The sequence below is a fragment of the Cladophialophora psammophila genome, assembly GCF_000585535.1.
Source record: "Cladophialophora psammophila CBS 110553 chromosome Unknown aczJe-supercont1.11, whole genome shotgun sequence".
Taxonomy (NCBI): domain Eukaryota; kingdom Fungi; phylum Ascomycota; class Eurotiomycetes; order Chaetothyriales; family Herpotrichiellaceae; genus Cladophialophora; species Cladophialophora psammophila.
The window spans coordinates 499,945-513,830 of NW_006912932.1; the positions used below are offsets into that span (position 1 = coordinate 499,945).

At 52.3% G+C, this 13,886-nt stretch overlaps 6 protein-coding genes across 6 annotated transcripts; 4 read left to right on the forward strand and 2 right to left on the reverse strand.

Annotated features, from left to right (window-relative positions):
• Positions 1 to 170: 170 nt before the first annotated feature.
• A1O5_07401 (glutathione S-transferase) lies at positions 171 to 1,016 on the forward strand (the record flags this gene model as incomplete). Its single annotated transcript, XM_007747990.1, has 1 exon — positions 171 to 1,016. One exon carries the CDS (start codon positions 171 to 173, stop codon positions 1,014 to 1,016), a length of 846 nt encoding a protein of 281 aa, XP_007746180.1.
• A 228-nt stretch (positions 1,017 to 1,244) lies between these two features.
• On the reverse strand, positions 1,245 to 2,229 carry A1O5_07402 (uncharacterized protein; the record flags this gene model as incomplete). Its single annotated transcript, XM_007747991.1, has 2 exons — positions 1,245 to 1,889; positions 2,035 to 2,229. The coding sequence occupies 2 exons, from the start codon at positions 2,227 to 2,229 to the stop codon at positions 1,245 to 1,247; spliced, it is 840 nt and encodes a 279-aa protein (XP_007746181.1).
• A 438-nt stretch (positions 2,230 to 2,667) lies between these two features.
• On the reverse strand, positions 2,668 to 4,626 carry A1O5_07403 (uncharacterized protein; the record flags this gene model as incomplete). The annotated part of the gene is made up of 1 exon (XM_007747992.1): positions 2,668 to 4,626. The coding sequence occupies one exon, from the start codon at positions 4,624 to 4,626 to the stop codon at positions 2,668 to 2,670; it is 1,959 nt and encodes a 652-aa protein (XP_007746182.1).
• Positions 4,627 to 7,550: 2,924 nt separating this feature from the next.
• A1O5_07404 (uncharacterized protein) lies at positions 7,551 to 8,006 on the forward strand (the record flags this gene model as incomplete). Its single annotated transcript, XM_007747993.1, has 1 exon — positions 7,551 to 8,006. The coding sequence occupies one exon, from the start codon at positions 7,551 to 7,553 to the stop codon at positions 8,004 to 8,006; it is 456 nt and encodes a 151-aa protein (XP_007746183.1).
• A 933-nt stretch (positions 8,007 to 8,939) lies between these two features.
• Positions 8,940 to 11,517, forward strand: A1O5_07405 (elongation factor 1-alpha; the record flags this gene model as incomplete). Its single annotated transcript, XM_007747994.1, has 4 exons — positions 8,940 to 9,192; positions 9,245 to 10,030; positions 10,084 to 10,260; positions 10,310 to 11,517. The coding sequence occupies 4 exons, from the start codon at positions 8,940 to 8,942 to the stop codon at positions 11,515 to 11,517; spliced, it is 2,424 nt and encodes an 807-aa protein (XP_007746184.1).
• Positions 11,518 to 12,351: 834 nt separating this feature from the next.
• On the forward strand, positions 12,352 to 13,730 carry A1O5_07406 (uncharacterized protein; the record flags this gene model as incomplete). Its single annotated transcript, XM_007747995.1, has 2 exons — positions 12,352 to 12,930; positions 13,029 to 13,730. The coding sequence occupies 2 exons, from the start codon at positions 12,352 to 12,354 to the stop codon at positions 13,728 to 13,730; spliced, it is 1,281 nt and encodes a 426-aa protein (XP_007746185.1).
• Between the last annotated feature and the right edge of the window lie 156 nt (positions 13,731 to 13,886).

The window sequence follows — 13,886 nt, forward strand, 5'->3', positions numbered from 1 at the left end:
TCATGTTTTGAACATCAGTGCGCTTCTCTGTTCTACATTACCTGGTACATGGCATGAATTTTCTCTCTATTCTGGCTCGGTCATTCCCCTACAACAATCGCTGTCTTCCTTCTTTCCTTCACCTTCCATCACAATTCCCACCCAGAACCTTCGCCCTCTCCCGCCGCGCCATGGGCTCTGTAGACACCTCGCTGCACCCCCACACATCGGGCCGCGCTGCCCGCTTCGCAGAAGCACACTCGTCTCCAAACCCATTGATTCTCTACGGCGGTTGGTTCTGCCCGTTCGTCCAGCGCAGCTGGATCACCCTGCACGAGAAAAACATCGCGCACCAATATTTCGAGATCAACCCGTACCACAAAGACCCCGAATTCCTCAAGCTCAATCCTCGGGGATTGGTCCCAACACTCGCCGTCCCCCTCGACAAGGATGGCAAGCAGCAAAAGCCCCTGTACGAGAGTCTCGTGATCTGCGAGTACCTGGACGAAGTATATAACGACCCCTCTAAGAACGGCCCCGATCTGCTGCCGAGAGAAGACGCCTACTTGCGCGCGAAATGCCGCATTTGGATCGACCATATCTCGACCAGGATTGTCCCCGCCTTCTACCGCTTCATGCAACATTCCGACTCCAAACCATACAGTCTGGATCAAGCAAGGGCGGATTTCCTCAACCACATCAAGACCTTCGTTAAAGAATGCGACCCCCGGGGACCATACTTTTTGGGTGAGCGATTTAGTCTTGTGGACATTGTGCTCGCCCCTTGGCTGTGCAGGATGTTTCTTTTTGACGTGTACAAAGGCGGAGCAGGTGTGCCTGAGGAAGGGAAGGGAGGTGACGATGAAGAGGTGTGGCAGAGATGGAGGAAGTGGGCAAAAGCAGTGGGAGGAAGGGAGAGCGTGTTGGACACTTTGAGTGAAAGGGACCAGTATGTTGATGCCTACCGGAGGTATGCAGAGGACACCACGCAGAGCGAGGTCGCCAAGGCCACAAGATCGGGAAGAGGATTGCCATAGACAACGAGGAGAAGGGAGGGGACATGTTGAAATGAATGGTCCATGGCATTTTCCTTCGCCCCAGAGCTTCTAGTCCAGGAATGGATCCCCTTCTGAGCCGTTGACAAGTATTGGAGACCTTCTCGTATGCAAATGTAGAACAACCCCTGCCGAGTCCCGTCCATGTTCGTCCCCAGCCTGCCCCGAGGCCATCCAGATGCTTATCACCGCCCAACGCTTTTCGACCGTCTACCGCTTACCCTCTCCCCTCAGATCTCCACCAAGCCCATAACCCCTAATCTTCTCCCACTCGACCTTCTGCCTCGTGACGGGCAGCTGCCGCCTCAGGGCCTTGAAGCTCGTCTCATTCATGCCCACGATCGTCCTATTTACCTCCTCCTGGTACTGTTTCTCGATGGCGGCGATTTTCCTCACGACACTATCACCACCGCTGCCGCCATCGACGGCCACGTTGGAAAAGTCTTTCTTCGTCGACAGCGCGACGTTGCCGTCTTCGTAGTAGTGCACATTCACCCTAATGCTGCCGGACAGCGTGTTCGCCGAGGGGTTGTAGAGAAGCGCGGTCCTCCAGCGGCCGCTGAGGAAGTTCTTGGGCGACGCTTTCAGCGATGATATCAGCACAGCCACCTGCGAGTCGTCGGGCGCCGCGCATACGGTGTAAGCCGAGGGCGAGGACGTGGGAGGGTAGTGTTCTGCAAAGTGTGCGGAGAGGTGCTTCAGGATCGACGAGACGAGGTCGCTGTGTTTTGTGTCGTGCGTGTAGGACTGCGGTGCCGAGGCCTTTGAGGTTGTGTGGTCGAAGGAGAAAGAGGTCGAGGACTGCGTGTCGTAGTATTGGCCCGAGGAGAGTCTGTTGTAGGAGGATATTAGGACCTGTAGTTAATGCCAGGGGCTCGCGGTCAGCTTTCAGGGACGTTTGCAGCCAAAAGTTTCAATGGAGATTTCTTTTCTCGTGAGAACTGAACGGATCCTTGTCTAGAAGGGGGGGGGGGTGAAGGATAGAACTGTTTTTCCGTACATAATCGCTCGCCCCAGGAAGTTTCGTCGCCACCATCTGCTCTTCATTGTACTTCTCGAACGCAGGCTTCAGCTTCGCAATCAGGGTTGGGTCGTCGTCCGAGGCAAGGGCCTTGATGTCTTTGATGACATCTTGTAGTTCGCCGGGAGGCGCGCATTCAATAAATGACGAGGTGATGTCTACCGTCGAGCTCATACCGGTGGACTAGAAGGATGTTGGAAGGCTGGACAGGGTTGTGGAGGATTCTCCGCTATGTTCGTAACAATGATATTGTTAGTATCCTGGTGGAGGGGCAGGTTTCGAGGCTCGTGCCGCAGCGGGAATAGACTCGGGAGTGTCAGACACCGGGAGGAAGCCTGGTGGCCTCTTGAGGCGCAGCCTGACGCGGGGCTACTAAAGTTGTCCCAAAGAAGCTACAAGTTTTGGAGTTTGAAGTTTGTGCGAGTAAGATATGTCGTCGCTTCGGGTGCAGCAAGAACCAAAATGTAGGACAGCAACTGAACTCAAGTATCATACATCTGTTCCAGATGGAAAGCAACCACGTCCCGTCCTGTCCAGTTCATGCCATTCCAGTCCACTCCAAGCGCCTCGCTAGTCAGAAATCAACCTGGGGGTAGGGGATATGAATCAAGCCTAATCGATGCTCATACTCATGATGCCTTCGTTCGTCTCGGTCATGCCTTGCAACCCAACTTTCTTTGTCCCATTATGACTGGTCCCGCTATTGCTGCGATCACCATGCCTATGTCCGGATCCCTTCGACGGCAGTTTGGACCATGTTTTGTCACTTGTTAGAACAGGGCTTTGCGGCAGGATAGGGCTGCTTTGGACGCTCATGCCGGGGGACACTGCTCGGCGTTTGGTGTATGATGGATCAAAGTCCTCTTCGCGTCGTCTCTTGTTGTTGACTCGCCGGGCGACATCTCCTGCGGTAGGCGGGTTAGAGGCCAACGGAGTGGTCGATCTCGATCTGGATCGGTTGAAATGCCTGAGGGCAGGGTTATCGACAAGTGAGGAACCTGGAGTCTCTATCATATCATCACTGATGGCGGAAGAGCTGTCACGCTGTTGTAAAGATGGCGGTGGTGTTCGATAGCGCCCATCGAACCCGTTCCAAAACCCCATTCCCGCGGAGTTCCTCTCGGCCTGGCGACTGAAGCTATCAGGAGGCAGCAGATTTTTGTTGTCCATGACCATATCCTCGATCGACTCCTCTATCGGCTCGGCCAAGAAGGTGTTGGTCTGATGGCCAGCGATAATCGGCGACTTTGGTTGGGAAACGGCCGGCTCATTCTCATGGACTTGGCGAATGACTTCTGCCTCACGTCGCGCTTCACTCTCGATAGGAGCGGCTTCTTCCAATAGCTGTGCACGAATTCGAGCAAAGCCTTTTGTTTTGGGGAGCAGATTGCTTCGGCGGGTAACAGCTCTGCGAATGACCTTTCTGGGATCCTCGCCACCGTCCATGTCCGAAAGAGACTGGCCCCCAGTTGTTTGGGCAGTGTTGTTGTCTTCGCTATCTGAAAGATGCAGATCGTTTGTGCCCAGACTCAGACTCTCACGCCGAGACTGGACTTGCTGTTTGGTCAAGCCCGTTCCAAAGTAACTGCCACCTGCGCTCTCGACACTTTTCAAGACACCAGGTGACAAGGGTCCCGGTGACGGCTTAGAGCTATGCATGCTCACACTGCTGGAGCTGTGTTGACTTTTCCCCTTCCGTGTACGGGCTCTCCTGAAACTCAGCAGATTGGGTTGGAAACTCATCAGGCTTGCCTGTGCCGGAGACGGTTGGGTGTTCATCCATTCCATTCCGGGGCTGTTCACCCAGGCCGGTGTGGGACCTGGATTCAGTCTCGACGCCGCAGGTGTGCTCAAGATCGCTTCATCCATTTCACGGTCGATAGCCATGTCATCTGAAGAAGTGTCAGATTCAGACTCAGAGTCAGAGCCCAACATGTTAACAGAGCTAACGGAGCTTGACAGGTTTGTTCTATCATTTGTCAAGGACCACAAAGCATTTGATTGATTGCTTGGGGAGTCAAGCACATTACTCCCGAGACTTCTCCTTTGTGGTATTTGTATTCCTCTCCCAGTAACTGGCGAGGCATCAGGAGATGCTTCTGCCAACGTAGAATGGTGTAGATTGGTACACGCTCTTGTATAGTCCAGCCCTCGCGATCTTCTGGGGAGCATGGACGAGGGTGAACCATAGACATAGGAAGAATCTAGTTTGGGCGATAACGGAATCCGCGGTATGGTGGCACCTGTGCTTGTTCCTGAGGTGTCTTTAGACGGCATATGGAGGGATAGACCCCGAGCATGGACTGGAGGACGAACGGGCGTGGTGGGAGTCGTAATAGCCGAGTCATCCTTGGAGATTCGTCTCAGAGGTTCTCGAAAGGCAGGCGAAGGGGAGAGGACGGGCTTGGGAGCGTCTGAGAGAGAGCGTGGCTTTGGGGAGCCTTTGGTGGATGCTCGAGAGGATCTAGGGGTACGTTCGCCCTCGCTCTGTTCGATTTGTTGTGTGAGGTTCGACTTAGTCGGCGAAAGACCCAGCCCAACAGGCGGGGCATGGACGATGGAAGTCGACATTGCTGAGGCTCTGTGCGCGTTACCGAAACATTAAGATGATGTCGAGATGAACCATGTTGCGCGGAATAGATGCTGGCCTCAGATTTTCAACAAGCCGATGAGCATGTGTCAACAATCGAGTACCAAAGAGAAAGTCTGTTGAAGAGTGGGCGGTTGCGTTTAACTGCGTTCACACCTTGGAACTCCTACGCGTGCCGTGGTCTGCGTGGTCGACGATTGACGATGTGCCAATTAGCGCACGCGGTCCAAAAATAATGTCATGGCCAACCCCACCCTTGGAGAGCTCCGTATGTACCCAGTACCGAGTACTCCGTACAATTACCACGGACAATTTACAGAATATTGAAACTTTGGACGGTGTCCCTGCCGACATTCAAAAGCCCGGCAGAGGAAAGTTCTTCACTGACCTTCATTGAAATCCTGGTAGGACGCAGCTAGCGTCGTCGACTTGGTGTCCGGACCACGTGCCGCTGGACGCAGCGTGTCTGGTGACACAGCCCATTATCTCACTAGCCTAAAATATACTAGCGGTGCGATGCAATATTTCCGCAAAGCCTTCCAGGGGCAGCCCTACAACCTTATTCTCCCCATTCATGCCATGGCTAGGATACTAACATTAGGACCTACAGGTCTTTGGTAGCTGATGAATGCCGAATGCAGCAGCAGAACAGTAGCTTCTTGAACACTGGCCTGGTCTACTTCTACTTTATATCTGGGCTGCCAATCCCCATCGGGATGTCACACTGGTGCTACTTGAGCCATTGTATTTGCAGTCTTCTTCAGCAGTTGATGAAGTGATGCAGCTCGAGGCCGAAGCAACCAGGTCGGAACATATTCCTTTTCTCACGTAGGCCCTCTGCACTTCCCAGCTGTGTCTGGGCATTGCCGCTACCCGTATTATTTTTGACACCTTGGACCAATGCCCGCCCGACTACAAACGAGATTTGCAACGCTTCTTCACGCTCCATTCAATATCTGACCAGACGTTCAGACGTCTCTGAGAGCAGCCCGCAGATTGACATTGCACCGTCTAAGGGGCATATCAAGCTCTATTATGCCAACGCTGAACTACCGAATGCGCCTAGTAGGCAACGAGCACTTGCTTCAGCAGATCATCGATACTCTAATTGCAACAGGTGTGGAACATGAAATGTACGCCATTCTCCCTTTGTCTTCAATTTCACAGGGATCCAGAGTTCTCGTGAATTACAGGTTTCCGCTCATCGTTTCACCGGCCGAGAACATTCTGTATAAAACTACCGTTGAAGAGATCATGTGGTGCTCTATGAGGGCCTGCACCATCTACGGGCTGTTTACCCGAGCGTGCTCAAGCATTCCTTGAATCAGGAGTTCACAGGGCAGACTTTTGCAAAAGGACTCTCTCGTGGCTCTTTTGTTCTCAACGGCCACCCAAGACTGTGGAAATCCTCGAGAACCACCACCCTTCCACCGAAGAAGCTCCAGAAGCCGATGCATCCTTGATTGTCAACGCGTGCATGAGACTTGTGAAAGCCGGAAAACCCGTCTTGTGTGTGAACATCTCACTCAAGAGTTCCCTCGGAAATTCACATAGCTATGACGAATAAATCGTCTCCGGGAGATCGCCTTATTCAGGCGCGTGGCAAAAAAAAACAGGAGCCTGTGAAGCGTTTGTGCTCGGCATTCTTGAGGGACGAAGCAGGAGTAATATTCGATTCTCGACTTCGAGTGGGAAACGAAGACTCCATGCACGTTCTGGTCAAGCTTTCTGGGCTTCACCTTGTCTCGAATTTCGGACTTGACTTGACCATCAAACAACCAATTGCAGAAGTAACGTCGGCCGACGAACGGGATAAATGGCGCCGGACTCCGCTCTATTTAGCTGCTTTCTTGCGACCTCTATGCATTCCAATATGTCAAAGTTCGACAATAGCATGAATATCTGTCCACACCGGTCAAATGGCGAAGTGGAGAAGCTGCTGCTTGAGCACTCGTCAACCTTGACTGACCCAGGCTGTGTCAGACATAGGGCGTTCGGCCACATTGTCTTCACAAACAGTGCTGTCTTGCGACAAAGTTGGGCCTTTCTGGCAGTTGCGAGAAAGGCGGCAGGACGCGACGAGAAACTTTGATTGCTCAGCTTGCCTACAGTTTTGAAGCTGCTAAACTGCAGAACGGCCTAGGTTGGACTGAAGCGAGCTGAAACCATATCGGTGATGTTGCAAGTCTCGCCAAAAGAGATTCGTTCTAGACCACGCCCGACTTTATGGCAGGGTCTAGATCACGTGAAGCACACCTATTTCACAGCCTGACCTTGAGCTGCTAGTACTGGGTGCGAACGAAGCAACCCACCTGGAGAAACCTTGATTCATGCCCTGCAGGAATACAAGAAATGCTGTCCCAGAAAGGGCAACGCTTCGCCTAACTGGGCAGCTCGGCTGGAGATCAAGCTCATTTCGTGGCGGAAAAGGCGACATGTTGAACGCGGCCTCCACGTTGTTGCGGCTCAATTCCATCCGTCCCAATCACCTGGCTGTACCACCTCGCTCCATTTGTCGAATCCGGCATCCACTATGCTACGCCTACCGTCTCTCTACTCATGTGCCGACCGCGAAAAGCTGGAGCGAGAGCTGGTGAGGCTGAACTCGGCTAGTCGCGACTTGATCATGCTAACGCACGGCTCGACACTCGAATTACCTATCTGGATGCATGAACAATGAGCCACGCGGAAATTTGGCATCACAGGAATTTCGACCCAATTCTAGCTCGTAATCCTGCCTGGTATATCATTGTCCTTTTGCTCGGGGGGAGCCCCCGAGTTCGGATTTATGGGCCTCCCATACCTTGCTCTACTGGAATTTTGCCAATAATCTAACAGAGTTGCAGCACGAACGGGTTCTCTCCTTCTCTCTGGAAAGCGGACCAGCTACTACCACACTGCGACAATGACTGCCCCAGCGTACCTAGGCGCAGCACTGTGCTATGATGAAGCACATGTGGGACTTTACAAAAGTGCCTGCCTAGGCGTGAACGAGATTGGGAACGCTTGGCAGATATATGGAAGGGAGTTCGACTGCACGGGAATATTAATGTACAATTTCTACCTTGCTCTCGTGGATGGCGGCGAGACCGAGCAATGTGTCTGCAAGTTTGAGAATACAGGCACAGAGTGGGCGTTCTCAACCCAATGGGGACCGTGCAACGGGGCTTGTGTGGGCACCTACACCTGCGACGGAAACACGCCAGTTGTTGTCAGCGACAGCAATACCGAAGTCGGCAAACGCGCCACTCCCTCTAATGCAACCAATTCTACTCCGACCTCTCTTGCCCTACCGCTCACCATCAGTTGGAAGGCAATGCTGTGCGTCGCAACGATGATGCTGTTCAATGGGATCGCATGAACGCAGGAGATGAGCAAGGAAGTGCAGGCTCACTCAAGGTTAGCATTGATGCAAAGTCTGCGAGGGCGAACTCTGGCCGAGGGAGAAGTTCATGCCGTTCAAAGTTGAGAAGGAGGGTATGCTCCCTGCATGCGTGTGTATCTCGAAGCTACGTGCATTTTCTGCTAATCTTTGGTGGATGAAATGTGGAACAATTCGGTCACATGAGCAGTTGGACATTGATTTTAGAATAATGCGGCTCCTCGTTTTTTATGTGCCTTTCATACTTCATCAGTATCGCGGAGAAAGCTTGCAGCTACATAGATACTTGCTCGCACCAGGTTATGGTCATTCAACAACGAGCTGGAGTTAGACCTAAGCCTTTCTAAGCTCTTGTTTGTGCACAACTCCAGGCACGTCTCAGCCTTTCATGAGGCTTCAAACTTACTTAGCGACGTAAAGCCATGGCCTCTCAGTCGTTGGATAGAGAAAGATGGGAGCCACGAGCAGAATGTTTAAAGCGGCATGAGTGACTGGCATGTGTTGGAGGTGGCCCATCTGCCCATTGCCCGCCCCTCTCCCATCTCGCAGTCGCCAGTTTTTCCCGAGTCACATTCCTCTCCCTACACATGCCACGATTCCCAGCGACCTGAGCGCTTGAAGTATTTTCTTTCCTCATCCTTTCCTTTGGGCATTGAACAATACTGGAAAGAGAAAAACAGCCTGACGGGACGTTCGTTGGAACACCCGCATGACGATACTCTCGCAACGACTTCATCAAACTCAAGGCCTGATCTATCGGATCTCCACCCCGCGCCTGGCTCAATCAAAAGCCGCACAATTCCATTCACCAAGCGACTTGGCGAGTCCTTCCCAATTTCAAGCCCACGCCACCACGACGGTCCTCGTGTTCGGTCTTGATAACAACTTCCTCCCTGTTCGTCAAGCGACATCATGTCCAATCGTCGAGTTAAGTCTCTGGCGCTTGGTGAAGACGATTACGATGATTATGAGGACTATGGTGACGACTATGGAGATGATGGCGGTGATAACGAACTTTCTGCAGAAGACAAGGAACAATTGCGGCAAGGAACCATCAAAGTCCGTGCAGCTTTGGGACCGGCATTTCCTGCTACAGAAAACGAGATCCAAGAGGCGCTTTGGCATTATTACTATGACATTGGGAAATCCGTCACTTATCTGAAAAGTATGGAAATTCTGCATTCTCTTTGATCTTGTTTGGACACTCACCGCGTTAGACAAACAGAAGCCTGCTCCCATTGCCACAAAGAAGGAGGCAAATGGCTCAAAGAGTAAGCTTGTTCTTGTATATTCCTCGTCTGCATCGTCTTCGCGTCGTGGTGGTCATGATAGCTCGGGACCGAGCCACTTCGAAAACGGTGCTGATGAGCATCAAGATCCCACCACCTCCGCCCCTTGCTCGAGCCCCTTTTCTTCCGCGGACTTCTTCAAGGATAGCCCGTGGCTGCGGATTCCTGAACACCGAAAGGCAGAGATCATCATCACGCCACTGTATCCCCGTTTGCGTCTTTTGGGTGGTGCCTCAAACACCAGCAAAATGTCCAAACTAGCTGCTCTCGCTGCTAAGCGACGGCAGAAAGAAAGTGAGAAATCGGATGCTCAAACTACAGCCAACGACGGATCTCAACAGGATTACCTGTCTAGCTTGAACAAACTCCGGATTAGCCAGCCATCGAGAGCAAAGTCTGGACCAGCTGATGCGTCAGACTCTCTGACAGAAGAGCCACAGCCCCAGTCACAAGAGCGCAATCACAGCAGTGACCAGAACATGCAAATGGAAAGCAAGCAGATAGCAGCTGAAAGGGCTTCGGATGGCTCACTCGCGGTTGATCAGCATCTTCGGGGGCATCCCTCGCCTTTTGCCAGCATCATGACTAGCCGCGACGCTGACGCTTATCTCCTATCATCAACCGACTTCTTCTCAATTAGAGCGAATGCTAAATCTTTCAACTTTGCAGAGCCTAGCCCGGACGATATTGTGACCAAGGCACAGAATGCAAAAGGTCGGGGACAAGGTTGATCGATATGGAGATGAGCTAACCCAGTCGTCATGTAGCCACGGGATCGGCCACAGCCAAAGCCAGGGATACAACCCGGGCAAAATCAACTTTGACCGGTGGCATCCACGACCTGTCCATCCAGGAGGCTCCCAAATTCAAGAGCAAAAATATTGACGTGCTCGCAGAGTACAAGAAAATGAAACGAAAGAATGCGGCAAACTTTGTAGTCATCGGTAGGCCGTCCCCATTCGGCGGATTCCAAGATTGCACTAATTCCCACAGGCCATGTCGATGCAGGCAAGAGCACCCTTATGGGCAGGCTGCTTTTTGACTTGAAAGCTGTCGATCAAAGAACCCTGGACAAGTACCGACAAGAAGCGGAACGTATCGGCAAAGGTTCATTTGCATTCGCGTGGGTGCTAGATCAAGGCTCGGAAGAAAGGGCAAGAGGCGTGACTATCGACATAGCCACCAACAAGTTCGAGACTGACAAGACGAGCTTTACCATCCTGGATGCCCCTGGTCATCGGGACTTTGTGCCGAATATGATTGCAGGAGCTAGTCAGGCGGATTTCGCAGTCCTTGTCATCGACGCTTCAACGGGAAACTTCGAATCTGGCTTGAAAGGACAGACGAAAGAACATGCTCTCCTGGTGAGGTCCATTGGTGTCCAGAGAATAATAGTGGCCGTGAACAAGATGGACGTTGCGGAATGGTCCCAAGAACGCTTCAATGAAATTCGTCAGCAGATGGCCGCATTCCTGAGCAGTGCGGGTTTCCAGTCAAAAAACGTGACATTTGTTCCCTGTTCTGGCCTCGGAGGCGAGAACATTCTGACTAGAGCCTCAGATCCAAGGTCGTCCTGGTATACCGGCCCGACATTGGTTGAGGAGCTAGACAAGGCGGAACCATCAACGCACGCGCTGGATAAACCTTTGCGAATGAATATCAACGACGTTTTCCGAGGTGGTGTGCAGAATCCCTTGTCTGTATCGGGGCGATTGGATGCGGGCACTATTCAGGTCGGCGAGCAAGTGGTCATCATGCCTAGTGGTGAAAAGGCGCAGATTCGGAGCTTGCAGGTCGACGAAGAATCCCAAGACTGGGCAGTGGCGGGACAAAATGTGGTCCTCAATTTGACCGACATCGACCCCATTCACCTGAAGTCAGGAGATGTTCTCTGCAGCCCCCTGTCGCCGATTCAGAACATCAGCGAATTCAAAGCGAAGATACTCGCATTCGATCACCTAACACCCATGAACGTCGACGTGCACAAAGGGCGTTTGCATGTGCCGGGTCGAATCAGTCAGCTCGTTGGCGTTCTAGACAAATCATCAGGCACAGTATTGAAGAAGAAGCCCAAAATTGTCCAACCAGGAAGTGTTGTGCGAATCATTGTGCAGCTAGACCAAGCTGTGCCCTTGGAGCCGCCTTCAAGGATTGTGCTCAGAGCGAATGGAGAAACTGTCGGGGCTGGCCTCATCGAGTAGACCTTCTCGATGATTCAGCCGTGCAAGCCTCCTGCAAGACTTCCCCGGGATACAACGTCGCCATTCCGTGAAATCAACTGCGACTCCTGAGGATCTCATTCAAAACGGAGGATCATGCCGAGCGTCTTTGGTCCACAAGGTCTAAAGAAGGAAGAAATCTGTCATCCGGAGTCTCCATGCTCGTCCATTCCTGTTCTGTCACGGTTGGGGCCAAAATCGGTGGCTCCTGGGAAAATATCCCGAAACTGCTGGCCTAGTGCAAATCTGAAACGGAACATTGAGATTCACGGGGGATGTCAACATCCTTTGCCCCGCTCCCCTCAGCCTCGTCATTCGCTTGCGAACACTCGCATGGGTGAAGCAAAGGCTGAAGGAGACCTGCCAGTTCATTCACGTGTGCTGGGTACTCCGTACTCCGTAGGTAATGGGGTTCTGGCTGCCTGAGACGATGGTGTGCTTTTGGGCAGCTTATTATTCCATCCTTCATCTCCCCTTGCGACATCTATCCTGATGAACTATGTCTATCTCAGGGAGATGGAGGACTGTACCTCGGCCTCGATCAGTACAAAATGGACCTTCCCGCCGTCTTTGCACGGGTATTCTGTTTTCCATAAGCACTTCTTTATTCTTGTCACAGGCACCCGAAGAGTCCTTTCCTTCATTCTCTTAGCTGCGCAGTGCGCACGTCCATTCGTTTCAGATCTATTCAGTCATTCGTTCCTTCAGGCTTCGAATCTGCGTTTCGATAGCCGAAGCCATTGAGATCTGCTTCTGCTACAGATACTGTCTCGAATCATTCGCCCAGCTTTCCGGACACGAACTACTTTCAACAGCATGTGTGCAGCATTGATCCTTGCAGGACTGACCCTGGCTGGAGTGGCCCAAGCCCATATTGCCGCTTTTGCCAAGGGAATGTACTGCGAGAACGGTGCTGACCCTTCCAACCCGAATTTCAACTCCAATGCGCCTGTGGCACCGTTGTACAACCTTACCCAGGACCAATGGTGGTTCCAACACGATCGAGGTTGTGATGCTGTCCCACCACCTCCTGGCGTCTTTCTCGAGTTACCTGCCGGTGGCTCTTTCGACGTCGACCTTGCAAATAACCAAGCATTTTCAAACCTATCCTATGGGGGCTCAAAAGTTTCCGAGTGGCCGGATGGCGGCACTCACCCAGAGGACTGGAACGGTGGCGGTGTTGGTGAGGGCTGCATCCAAGATGGTGGTTACATGCACGTGCAGAACCAGAGCATGACTCAAGGGACTGCCTTTGCTATTGCATATGAAAGCGATCTTAGTGCCATCACGTTGGAGGACTTGGTTGTGTTTACTGTGTTAGAACACACACCCTGGAAACGGGCAGCAACCTACCAGGTCCCAGCGGCAATGCCCGCCTGCCCCGAAGGCGGATGTGTAAGTCTTCCTTGTCTTTGCGAGACCGCATCGTATCTCGAAGCCTCTTTGTTCATGAGACTCGGTCAACATGGCCATAGGCTAACATATGTTTCCAGACTTGTGCCTGGCTCTGGGTGCCGAGGGGATGTGGTCAGCCTAATATCTACATGCAAGGTTTCAAATGCGTGGTAACAGGGGCCACGTCCACAATTCCCCTGGGAAAGGCTCAAGCACCCGTCATGTGCGACACGGACCCTTCCAAATGCGTCAAAGGGGCGAAGCAAATGATTGTGTGGAACCAGTTGACTGGAAACAACGTCGTGACAACCGGCTCACAAACGCCAGCATACAATACACGCAACGGGTTTACGCCAGGTCCGCAAGATGACATCTTTGAAGGCGCTCCGTCTACACCTGGGGGACCAGCGTCTTCATCTACGACTTCGTCCAATTCGATCTTCATCTCTGCCACGGCACCTGCAGCAACCCACGTGCAATCCTGGACGACCAGCGCTGCTGGCACCTCAAGCTCTGGAGCAATATCTATGACCCCTCCTACTACAAGCTCCTCTGTTTCACCGTCGTGGACGACTCTGGCGACGGTCGTGAAGCCAGCCTCAACAACAAGTAGCATTGCTTCCATTCCAGCTGCGCCAGAATCTTCCAGCAGCGTAAGCAGGGGTAGTCCTTCTCCTGGATCTCCTGAAACGGTGACAGTTAGTGTAACGGTCACGGTTTCTGCCGCTGGCCCAACGCAGACGGGCTTGAAGCATTTCAAGGAATGCTGGGTTGAAATCGACGAGGAATTGGATAACTGAGCATGACTGTCTTTGTCTCAGCAACTATATTTAGGAAAAACGAGAGGGTAATATTCAGCCCGCAGCACTCGAACTTTGACCTTTACATTAATGTTAACCATCTTTTTCTGCTCCCTTGACGGAGGAAAAAAACAACTTTTCATCATCCTAGAGACT